The sequence below is a fragment of the Leucoraja erinacea genome, chromosome 26 (assembly GCF_028641065.1).
Source record: "Leucoraja erinacea ecotype New England chromosome 26, Leri_hhj_1, whole genome shotgun sequence".
Taxonomy (NCBI): domain Eukaryota; kingdom Metazoa; phylum Chordata; class Chondrichthyes; order Rajiformes; family Rajidae; genus Leucoraja; species Leucoraja erinaceus.
The window spans coordinates 23,106,391-23,118,886 of NC_073402.1; the positions used below are offsets into that span (position 1 = coordinate 23,106,391).

The 12,496-nt window shown below is 44.2% G+C and overlaps 1 protein-coding gene across 1 annotated transcript; it reads left to right on the forward strand.

Annotated features, from left to right (window-relative positions):
* On the forward strand, nt 1-10,554 carry sh3bgrl3 (SH3 domain binding glutamate-rich protein like 3). The gene is made up of 3 exons (XM_055656423.1): nt 1-155; nt 4,875-5,042; nt 9,085-10,554. Exons 1-3 carry the CDS (start codon nt 111-113, stop codon nt 9,148-9,150), a joined length of 279 nt encoding a protein of 92 aa, XP_055512398.1. The 5' UTR covers nt 1-110; the 3' UTR covers nt 9,151-10,554.
* Nucleotides 10,555-12,496: the final 1,942 nt, after the last annotated feature.

Sequence of the window (12,496 nt, forward strand, 5' to 3'; positions counted from 1 at the left end):
CGATGAACGGGGGGTGTTGCTATTGGCCTGGTGAATCACATGGCGAAGTGCTGCTTGGATGTTAGTATCTATCTGTGTCCGAGAGGGAGAGCGAGAGCATCGGCGCCGAAATGAGTATAAGAGTGTATTACACAACTGTTACTGGCTCCAGGGAGGTGAGTGTGCCACGGAATGTGGGGGCGAAGAACGAGAAGGGGTGATGGTGGTGAGGAGGGCGGGGGTGAGGATGGTGGGGAGATGCTGAAAACGGGCCATTGTTAGTGAACAGCGAGGGACAGAGAAACTGACACACCCGGTGATGGAGCTGCAGAAAGTGGCGAAGGAACTGCGCACATTGGACGCCTTGAGAGTTCCACTCGAAGGATGTTCAGTAACCGAGCAAGATTTCCTCCGCACTTCCCCCAGTGATTAGATTAAAGCAAACGCCACTTACATTTCTAGCATTCCTTTTTTTTTAAAATTTCCTTTCTTGTAATTCAGCTGTGAGTTTTGCCTCCCACCCTTTTCATTCATACATATTTGTACACAGCTTGTTGTCCTGACACCCGGTTTTTCCTTGTTCAACCATTGTAACTCAGCCACTGCAACATTAACCACGACTTGTCCGTCCTGGGTTTTGTGTTTTTTATGGAATAGGTTTTTTTCTGAAATGTCACAATCTCTCTGAATATCGCCCTCCTCCTCCCGCCCCCCCATCTCCAGAAAATATTTTTGTGCAACAAACAGTTATGTGTGATGCTTAGACTGGGGCGTGTTTTATGACAAATGTAGAATTTTGAGTAAAACTGCAAACTAAAAGCGCATTCCCTGGGAAGGTACTTTTAATTGAACTAATTAGAGTTAACAATCTGTTTTTGGATTACCTGCAATTTAAGATTGGACATATTCAGGCTTCCCCCTTGGATTTTTTTTAAAGTGAATTGTAAGCTGTTATACAGTCTAGTTAAAACGATTCCCTTTTCAGGAGAAAATTTAGAAGAGGGAAAAAAAAACATTCATCCAGGTTTGTCAAACCTTGGCATTTCATGATGATGTTGTAGACCCAACCCATCAACAATGAGTTTAATGCACAGCAACATGCTCGGTTATGCCTGCTTACAATATCTACTTCCCATTTGTTTGTGTGCAAAATAATATTTCAAAATAAATCGTTTATTGTATACATTGAACTGCTATTTGTGGTTCAAGAATACAAGACTTGTTCATGGACTACCAAACAATACGAGAGAAGATCACTTGGGTAAATATTTAGGTGAACTGTCAAAATCGTGATCAAATAGCAGTGTTTCTATAGAGCACCTTTTAGATAGAAAAGAGAAGCAGATAGATAGATATTCTAGAGCATGAAGTCAAGGCTATTGAAGGAAAGGATGTGCCAGAGATGAGACAATGGAAATCGATGTGCATGACCTTGGAGTTGGGGAAACTGAATCATCCTGGAGGATAGTGTCCTGCAGAAGGTTTCTGTGGCACGGGACCATGGAAGCAGGAGAATTTGATGTATTACTTAGCTGGAATTCTTGTGTGAGTTGCTATGCACAAGGGTGATGTGACCTGCTATATTGGCTCCATTGTTTCTTTGGTTTAGAAACTTATTAAAAAAAAAAATCCAAGTCCAGGGATATTCCCAAAAGAGGGCATGTGCATTGAATCTGAAGAACCTAAACAATGTAAGTAGGGATATAGATTTATGAGCACCAGGAAGTGTCACAAATGTAATGGCTCCCTTTTAAAAGGAGAAACCAATGAGTTTATGGAGATTATTATCATCATGTAAGGATTCAATTAGTGCAAACACAGATTGTGTTTCCTTATTCAGAGAAGAGGTGTTTAGTACAAGGCAGTCAGCATCAAATCAAACAGGGATTTGGAAAATATTTCTATAGTGAGCCTTGAGAATATCAAACTTATTAGTGCACAATCTTAAAGCAATTAGTTAGGAGGAGCCTTGATAAATGAAGGAGGAGGAAATTGAGGATTTAGGAGGGGGAGGGGGGGGTGGAAACACACACGATTAATAGCCAGAAGGGAACAATTTCTGTGTTATACCTTCAATGTAATGAAGACTGTCAGGCTCAATGGTTTGTAGCATTTAAATCTATTTTAATATATGTGTGTAAACAGTATAGTTTTACAATAGAAAAAGTGAATTTCTACTCATGCTTGGTTTTTTGGAGATTTTTGTCCACGAGTCATATAGCATGTTAACTTTCTGTCAGAATATCACTTTCTTGGTTAAGATTTACAGGCGTCATTGATTTAATGCCATCCTGATCAATAAAGAGCAGGAATGGACGACAACATGGATGAATTTCCGAAATGCAGAACAGAAATGGGAAATCAATCCCCTGTTACCGAAGAAAGCAACCTCGCCCATCGCCAATGGACCAGCTCTCTGAAAACGTTGTCTAATGTATTCTCCAGTCTGCTCTTTTCCTACAACTCCCCAAATAGTTTCCAATTTAATTCTTTTTTGGAAGTCGTTGTTGAATTTGGTTTTATCGCTTTCTCAGGTTGTGCCTTCAGATTATTCTACCCAGTCATCATAATGTTTTATATCTCTTTTTGTGCTCTTGACAATTATCCTAACAATATGAGCTTTGGTTACTGAATGTTCCACTGGAAGGGGTTTCTCTTTTATCAAAAGGCCTCGTAATTATGTACATTTCCATTCCTATTTCCATACAACATGTGTTTTGTCTCATTTAATCTTTGCTTGAAGCAGATCCCAGCTTCTCTCGTTTGAAATGTCAGACAATAATAAATGAGACAGTTATTAATGAATCACTAGTTGTAAATAACAGTTGCATAATTCAGGTTTGCAAGCCTTGTCAGTATGGAGTGCTGTGTATCTCTATCACCCTGTTTCAATCCCCTGATGACCCTCTGTTCCTCCCCTCCTCCCACCGTCTGCTTCTGGCAAACAGCAAAGTAATATAGAAACAACAAAGGCGGTGAGAAAGCTTTCTCCACATCACAGATTCCTACAGAACATACATTCATCTGCAGCATCAGGGTCCACGTGTATGGTTCTCAGTGTTATAGACATCGTTATGGTAGGGAGTGCGATCAACTTGGGCTCCTCAGATGCTTGCAGCTAAGGATTATTCATGCCCGCAGTTCATCCTGACCCTGACCACTAGTTGGTAGATCTGCCACAGTTTTGCAGACAGACTCTATGCATGGTAACTTGATCCAGGGACCGTCCTGGGAAATTGAGATCATCATATTCGCAATGTCCTATGAAAACTTGCTTTCAGTTCAGCCACCTGGGCTTTCATAATAAAGAAGCATTTAAATAATTTCAATTTTCTCATAAAACTGCTCGACTCCTGTTGAAAATGTCCCCTGGAAATGTTGCCCTCGAGGCCTGGTCGCCAGTTGATGCCTGGGGCTCAGGTTTAGCTTTGAGAGCACTCTGGATGTAGCTGTTTCCTGGCCTCCCGGTGCATCTGTAAAGAATGGGCGAAGCTGACTTGTAAGACAGGCTTGTTCTGTTCGAATCTGAACTGAGCCTCCCACACACAGATTCTGACCCGTCCTGACCCTAGCTCATTTACCGAATGTTGCCAACTGGTTTGGACGTTCCCCAACTCATTCCAGCTGAAAAACACTTTTTTTTCTGGTCGGTGTCTATTCTAATGATGGAATTGTGGAATTATGTGTGTGTTGTGAGAACTCAAAATCCCATCACACTTTCAATCAATTTATAAAATAAATCCTAATCGGGAGAAAATGACTGGAATGGTATTAAAAGCAATTAATTAATCAATATCTCTTAAAGATTGATTGTTTTCAATGCAAACTCCACTCATCAGTAACCAGTTCCACGCCTCTCCCTTGCATCTCTCAAACCAACAGACCTATTAGCATTGGTGTCATTGTAACCCTTTGTGGATCTTGTATCTGTGGCATCACTATGATTAATGGTTTCCACCCTGTGACACTGCAGTTGAAAGCTTCATCTATGCCTTGGTTGCCTCTACAGTATTTGAGCGCAGTTCTGTCTGGTGCCCATCACCAATCTCCACATTGTCTCGCCCAAGATAATCCAAATCTGCACTCTCCTGTTTGTCACCACCCCCTGTTGATCCTACACCAGCTCCCAGTGAAGCAAGGGCTTGATTTTGCCATTCTCACCCTTGCCCCTCTCTGTAATTTTCACCAAGGATAGAACTTTCTGAACTATCCGTGCTCCCCTACCTCCGGCCTCTCTTCTCATTCTGGATTTAATTGCTGCACCAGTGAAGGGTTTGGCTTTTGCTGCCAAGACTCCTAGGTTAAGGACTTCCTACCTAAATCACTCTGAAAACAGCTCGTACATTTGCCTTGCCTTGGCATTGGTTTGTTTGTTAAATGAGGTCCAGAGAAGGAAGCCTGCTGCTGCTTTCTGCACCAGTCGATACAAGATTCCAGGCCCACACCAATGTGATTGTCTTTTACTTTGTGCTTAATGATAGAATCTTGAAGCCACAGGAGAGGAAAAAAAAAGACAAAAATGAAAGTTGTTGCATAAATCTGGGCAGAAAATCTCTAACACATTGGAGTTTAATATAGTCTTAGCAAACCGAGCGTATGCCTGCTGTGACATTGCAAGGCCCTGGACACTGTGACGCTTGATTGAGTATTAAATTAGCCGATTTATTTGGCCTCGTAACCCTGAGTATTTTATTGCAGCCAAATAATCACCCCACTCCCTTTTAGTGGTGTCGTGTTTCAAATTTGCAGAAAGTGCTTCACTGCAAATCATCCCCTTGTGTCTGTTTGATGAAAGGCAGACAGTTTGCTGATTCTCTGGCTTTCTCAATTTCCACATCACTGAATGATCTGTTGATATTTGATATTTTGCTGCTATCTCACTCTCTCTGTTGTAGGTGAAATCCCAGCAGTGGGAGGTGACGCGGGTCATGGACAGTAAAAGCATCAAGTACGAAATGATCGACATTGCACAGAATAATTCCTTGAAAGAGGAGATGAGGAGCAAGTCGGGCAACCCCAGCGCTCTGCCTCCTCAGATCTTCAACGGCGACCAGCACTGTGGGGTAAGGCTGGGGTGTAGTGAGCACCCTTCATCTTCCTCCCAACAACCACCAGCCCCACACACAAGGGACAAGCACCTTCCTCTCGATACTTACACCCTTCAGAATGGATCCTTTGAGTGAAGTAGAACGAAACGCATCTCTCTGGATGGAAATCCAAAAAATAACTGCAGATGTGAAACATCTAAAATAAAAACCTCTGCAAATCCCGGCAGTATCTGGAAAAGAGGAAACAGAAATAGCCGGAGGAACTCAGTGGGTCAGGGAGCAACTGTGGAAGGATATGGACTGTCAACATTTCAGGTCAACATCAAATATAAACTAGATCAGGGGTTCCCAACCTTTTTTGTCCCGCTTACCCCTGGCAACTTTAATAGCACATAACAATGTTATTTCACTTATTCATGAACAACTAATGATGAACAAATGCCAATATACCACAACCAAACACAGTCAGCCAATGAGAAAAAATATGTACAAATCCGGATTCACAAATTTACCCCAGGTCAGTAACGGTTGAACTAGATGAACAGCACCTCAAATCCTGCCTGGGTAGCTCACAACCCAATGGCATAATCATTCAGGGCACCTGCTCCCCCTAGATCCCTCTATCCACCCAGATCTTCCATTCGCATCCATCTTTCCCACAACACCACTCCCCTCCCATCACCATCTACCCACCCGCTCCATCTGCCCATCACCCGTACAGTCCTGTCATCCATTCCCTTCACCTCCACTGTTCCCATCAGCCAACCCCACCTCCTTTATTTGATCTCATGTTCCACTTCCCTTTTCCATCAGATTCCGTCATCTGCAGCCCCTGTTTACCACTACCTATCGTGTTCCAGTCAACATTACCGTCCCCACCTGAACCCATCCACCAATCCACCCCTCCACACCTGGATCCAAATATCACTTGCCCATCCCCATACCTCCTATAGGGACTGTCTGGTCTCCACTCTTATAGTCTAGAGAAAAAGTCTCAACCCAGATCATCGACTATCTTATTCTCGCCACAGATGCTGCTCAACCTGCTGAGTTCCTTACCAGATTGTTTTTTTGTTTTGCTCCATATTCCAGTATCTGTTGTCTTTTGTGTCTCTGTGGAAGGAGAAACAATGAACATTTTCTTTATCTGATTGGTTCTGTGCTGGGTGCCCAGTGACTGAACAGAATCCCACAAGTTCTACCTGGATGTTTAGAAAATTGAGCTAAGGTTATATGCATCGCAAGTGGAGTTTAGGGTGCTTGTCAGAGAGGGTTGAGTGACGTTTTGGGGTGTTTATGTGGAGTGTTGCTAGAAGCAGGGAATTTGGAGCATTTGATGAATCTGAATCAGAGAGGGGAGCAGGGGTTTATATGGGGAACGGATCTATGTTTGTGTGAGGAGTAGGGGGTTGGTGCATAGTGTGGGCTTCCAGCATGGAGGTGGTATATAGAGAAGAAAGTTGACCTGGGCATGTAGGTTTGGTCGGCAGTCAGGAGTGTCTCTAGTGAATAGGACCAGGCATCGGTGTTTGAGGAGGGTGTGTATTTCTATGGTAACATTTGTTCTCGGAGCAGGTCAGTGTGAGTGTGTGGAGGGGCTGGTGAGTTTGCATGCTAGTAGTGTGAGTGGTGTTTGAATGTGTGGCAGGTGGCCATGGCTATGTGATTTTATTGTGAACGCATCTTCTGGGAGCAAAGCTTGTTGAGGTCTGTTTATGTACTCAACGCTACACTATGTAATTGCACTGTTGACTCAGGATTGCATTAGCAACCCTAGAGTTTACTCCCAAATCTGCTTTTTGCCAAATTCCTCCCAACTGTACATTCTTTGAAAACAGTTCGCATTTATGTCTTGCCTTTAATAAGTGAAAAAAAACATCCCAAGATACTTCAGAAGAGAGAGCTAGATAGTGCTCTTAAAGATAGCGGTAGGGATATGGGGAGAAGGCAGGAACGGGGTACTGATTGGGGATGATCAGCCATGATCACATTGAATGGCGGTGCTGGCTCGAAGGGCCGAATGGCCTACTCCTGCACCTATTGTCTAGAAGTGGGTTTCCATGCAAAACGTCACCAGTATAGGATGAAAAAAATCTGCCTGATCATGCACTTAGTTGCAAGAAACTGCTTAATTCAGGAGAAATGTGTGGGTGAGGTAGCAGAACCACAAAGGGGCAATAAATACTGTGCCCTCCATAATGTTTGGGACAAAGACTCATCATTTATTTATTTGCCTCTGTACTCCACAATTTGAGATTTGTAATAGAAAAAAATCACATGTGGTTAAAGTGCACATTGTCAGATTTTAATAAAGGCCATTTTTAGACATTTTGGTTCCACCATGTAGAAATAACATCAGTGTTTATACATAGTCTCCCCGTAGTTGAGGCCAGTTCATTGGCTATATTTATGAGGGAGTTAGATGTGGCCCTTGTGGCTAAGGGGATCAGGGGGTATGGAGAGAAGGCAGGTACGGGATACTGAGTTGAATGATCAGCTATGATCATATTGAATGATGGTGTAGGCTCAAAGGGCCAAATGGCCTACTCCTGCACCTATTTTCTATGTTTCAGGGCACCATAATGTTTGGGACACAGCAATGACATGTAAATGTAAGTAGTCATGTTTAGTATTTTGTTGCATTTCCTTTGCATGCAATGACTGCTTGAAGTCTGCGATTCAAGGACATCATCAGTTGTTGCTGGGTGTCTTCTCTGGTGATGCTCTGTCAGGCCTGTATTGCAGCCATCTTTAGCTTATGCTTGTTTTGGGGGCTAGTCTCCTTCAGTTTTCTCTTCAGCATATAAAAGACATGCTCAATGGGTTCAGATCGGGTGATTGACTTGGCCACTCAAGAATTGAGCATTTTTTAGCTTTTTGTTGCTTTAGCAGTATGTTTGGGATCATTGTCTTGCTGTAGAATTATCACCGGCCAATGAGTTTTGAGGCATTTGTTTGAACTTGAGCAGGTAGGATGTGTCTATACACTTCAGAATTCATTATGCTACTACCATCAGCAGTCGTATCATCAATGAAGATAAGTGAGCCAGTACCTTCAGCAGCCATACATGCCCAGGCTATAACACCCCCACCACCGTGTTTCACTGATGAGGTGGTATGCTTTGGATCTTGGGCAGTTCCTTCTCTCCTCCATACTTTGCTCTTGCCATCACTCTGATACAAGTTAATCTTCATCCCATCTGTCCACAAGACCTTTTTCCAGAACTGTGGTTGCTCATTTAAGTACTTTTTGGCAAACTGTAACCTGGCCATCCTATTTTTGTGGCTAACCAGTGGTTTGCATCTTGCAGTGTAGCCTCTGTAATTCTGTTCATGAAGTCTTCTGTGGACAGTGGTCATTGACAAATCCACACCTGACTCCTGAAGAGTGTTTCTGAAGAGTGTTTCTGATCTGTCGGACAGGTGTTTGGGTTTTTTTCTTTATTATAGAGAGAATTCTTCTGTCATCAGCTGTGGAGGTCTTCCTTGTCCTGCCAGTCCCTTTGCAATTAGTAAGTTCACCAGTGCTCTCTTTCTTCTTAATGATGTTCCAAACAGTTGATTTTGGTAAGCCTAAGGTTTGGCTGGTGTCTTTGAGTTTTATTCTTGTTTCTCAGTCCCATAATGGCTTCTTGACTTTCATTGGCACAACTTTGGTCCTCATTGATAAACAACAATAAAACTTCCCAAAGGTGATGGAAAGACTGGAGGAAAGACTAGGTGCTGAGATCTCTCTTATACCGGCATTAGAGAGGCATTTAAACACACCTGTGAAGCCATGTGTCCCAAACATTATGGTGGCCTGAAATTTGGGGGTCTATGTATAAACACTTCTGTAATTTCTACATGGTGAAACCAAAATGTCTAAAAATGGCCTTTATTAAAATCTGACAATGTGCACTTTAACCACATGTGATTTTTTTTTCTGTTATAAATCTCAAATTGTGGAGTACAGAGGCAAATAAAGAAATGATGGGTCTTTGTCCCAAACATTATGGAGGGCACTGTAAAGTTCTATCATGTCGTATTGTAATCAATGGACCCTTGTTTCTCCCAGGGTTACGAGGATTTTGTGGAGGCGGTGGAAACGAGTGATGTGCGGAAGTTTCTGAAGCTCGACTAAGCTCCCTCTGTGCCAGATGGACGAGAGGCAGAGTGCAGAGGCGACCCTCATGCAACTCGCACTCTCCACGAGCGATCCCAATCACACGGCCATGTTTGAATCACCCAGTAACAGTAACAGCTTCTCCGTATATCAGCTTTGGCTCCTTCATTGGAAGCTTGTTGCCAATTCATCCATTCCATTGTCATTCTTCCACTAGCTATTAATGAGTCTCAGCTTAGTCATTCCACAACTGAATTAAAGCTTTGTCATTCCTCGGGGAAATGTGTAGGATGCAAAATCATCTGGGGGTGGGGTGGTGGTGGGGGGGGCGGGGGTTAAGTGAACCAGAGCCTTAGGGAAAGCCTGAAGGTGGAGCAGGTGGTGGGAAGGGGGCATCCAGAATACCACTGAATTACACCAATGTAATATTCTACTCCCTCTCACCAGCTATTTGGGATGGGAGGGTAAATGAATAGAGCAGGAAGGGAAGAATCCTGAGGGCTGGGTCCTGAGCTATGTTTTTTAGGGAATGGGAGGCAACCTGGGGGTTGGACTGTGGTGGGGAGGTTGCTGGAGGAAAGTAAAGGTCCTTGAATTAAAGGGTAGAGTTCAATGGGAGGAGTAAGGGATGGAGCTCCTGGTGATGTCGGCTGTGGTGGGTGAAGTCCTGGGTGGTCAGCTAATGGCCGTGTACCCCAATAAATAATTTAATTGGCGTTGCCTCAGTTTCTCACTTGTAAATGTCACATGATGACTGCTGGGACAATGGATGTTACACCATTGAGACCCAAGATTCTTCCTGTGATATTCAATTTAAAGGGACGGGTGGGATTTGGGGAGATGGCTCATTCTCATTCAACTCTGTGCGGTGCCCATCATGGTTACTCCAGGGGTGACTCCCGGACATCTTGTTGACCATCTCTGGTAGGTACATGGACCATTGAAATGACCTTTGCTAAATTGGACCTCCAGTTTGTGTAAGTGCTATCTTCCATTGGGGTTGATACCCAGTCAGGCTGGTTGTTCACCACCCTGTGAGACGGCTTTCCTTATGTAAAATGTTTCCTCACCCCCTTATGTCGACCCATGAATTTTGTCCACATCCTGCTATCATTCCTTGACTGAGAATCACTCCCTGCTGCTGCCTCTCCCTGGAGTCCAGTGCATTGATTCATTATTTATGTGATTGCAGTTATTACCAGAACGTTGCAAGGATGCACAATAACTGTTAAGGAAATGCTTCACAGCCAGTCTGCTGCTGTAATGTTTTCATTCACTCTATCTTTCCCTCTTTACAGCTCTCTCTCTCTTCTCTCTCTCTCTTTCTCTTTCTTTTGCTATCCCAACCTGGACCAAGTAGGATTTCTGCTAAAATATTAAATAATGTCTTCCAGGAAGATATGGAATGTTTTGAACTCTCAATACTGTGTCCTTGTGTCTTTGTGTTTGCTGATCAAAGTGGACAGTCGAGTGCTCGCTCGCTCGCTCGGTGGGTGGGTGGGTGTCAGGAATGGGTGTGGAGGGGGTTGAGAGCAGAATGCCACTGCATCTGTGGTTCCCCGTGTGTGGTAGTTCCACTCTAAAAGTAGGAGTAAAGGAGGTTAATAAACTTAATCAACGTTAAAGCTGACACTTTTAAGGGTGCAAACGCAACTGGGAAGGATTGGTATACTTCAGAAGAAAGGGTTGAGTGACCCACAGCCTTGAACACAAGGGTTTAGAGGGATATGGGCCAATTGCAGGCAGTGGGACTAGCTCAGAATGCCAATTTGGGTGGCATTAGCCAGTAGACCCAAAGGCCTGTTTCCATGCTGTACAGCACAATGTTGGCAGAGGGGAGCAGCCTTTAACCAAGTGAGGTGAGACCAGTTTGGAGGCTCCATGTCCTATGTGTGAGTGGGTGACTGGAAGGGAGGGTGTTACAACCTGGAAGAGCGGGGAGGTTGCAGGAAGAGGCCAACTTCTATGCTCGGTTAGAGGGAGTCTGACTTGCTGTCAACCCAGCAGTGTATGGGTTAATGTAGCGGACATAATGACAAATGGAGTTAAAGCTGGATATCATCCAGAATTGGCTGGCTGCACCGCTCCTGGGATTGATAGCTTGTTGTCCCCCTCATTATTAACTCGGCCATTCAGTGTAAACAAATACCTTGTACAAGAATGGCTGCGGTCGGGAGATTGTGGAGAAACAACACAATTCATGAGCAAAAGTAAACATGTGTGGTGTGTGCGTGTCTGTTTGCTGCAGTAACCTGGCACCAGTTACACATTCAGCACAGCTCCCACAAACAGCAACGTCTGGCTCCTCATCCTGGCGGTGGATTTGTTGATGATATTTTTGGGTGTTTCGCTCCAGCTTTCTTTCTGGCACAAAGGAGCTGAAGCAGGAAAAGCGGAAATCAGCTGCTTGTGACCCAGAGGCGGAGTCAGGAGCCAATGTCCCTCCAGTCTCTTGTTTCCAGAATTGATGTTAGCCGTTGGCCCTAACACGACACCAGGGTGCAAAGCAGCTGGAGTGCACCGGCTTGTGTTTGCACAGCTGTTTTATCTGGTAACGCTGGGCAGAAAGTAACGAATCGTGTGATTTATGTTTGTGTCTCTTTGTTCAATGATGGAGATTTATTCATCATTCTCCACGAGTGTCTCCGCACATTTACAGGTTAAACCAGCGGCTCAGCTCACTGTGCAGGAAGGAACTGCAGATGATTGTTTACGTCGAAGATAGACACGTGTGCAGGAAGGAACTGCAGATGCCGGCTTACACCGAAGATAGACACAACATGCTGGAGTAACTCGGCGGGGCCAGGCAGCATCTCTGGGGAAATTGGCAGCTGAATGATCGGGTTTCCCGTGGACAATACCATGTCCAAAATTCCTTTCTGTTGACGTTGCCAGTGTTGCAGCTGATAAATCAGAATGTGGCAGAAGAATAGGGTTGTTTCAGACACTGGAAGTTACAGTATCTGAGGAAACATTCTCCCTGCATCCAGCTCATTGAGCCACCAGAATTGTGTACATTTTAGTCAGACCACTTCCCACTCTTCTAAACTACAGGCCTAATGCACACACTGTCTCCTTATAGGAGCTCCTGTAATCTTTGCCAACGTTAAATCGCAAGTACATCTTGGGTAAGAATGATGCCACACACAAAACAGCACCTCATTTTTCTCAAATTCTAGGTAACTTCTAACCTGGCCCCCCCCCCCCCCCCCCCCCCTCCCCCACCCTCCCTACCTGGGATCATAACTGTTTCTCCCCATCCCCTGCAGTAACTAATCCTTCACCAGATTAGTGATCCAATACCCACCAATCCATATACTTGCAATGGAGAAATGAAAGGCTTCAGTTCTCTCTATTCCTTATG

What these genes read in the sequence shown, in the direction of transcription:
- sh3bgrl3 (XM_055656423.1), top strand. Translation starts at nt 111, where the DNA reads ATGAGTATAAGAGTGTATTACACAACTGTTACTGGCTCCAGGGAG. An exon ending in CTGTTACTGGCTCCAGGGAG is followed by an intron (nt 156 to 4,874) that starts GTGAGTGTGCCA and finishes TCTCTGTTGTAG; the next exon opens with GTGAAATCCCAGCAGTGGGA. An exon ending in ACGGCGACCAGCACTGTGGG is followed by an intron (nt 5,043 to 9,084) that starts GTAAGGCTGGGG and finishes TGTTTCTCCCAG; the next exon opens with GGTTACGAGGATTTTGTGGA.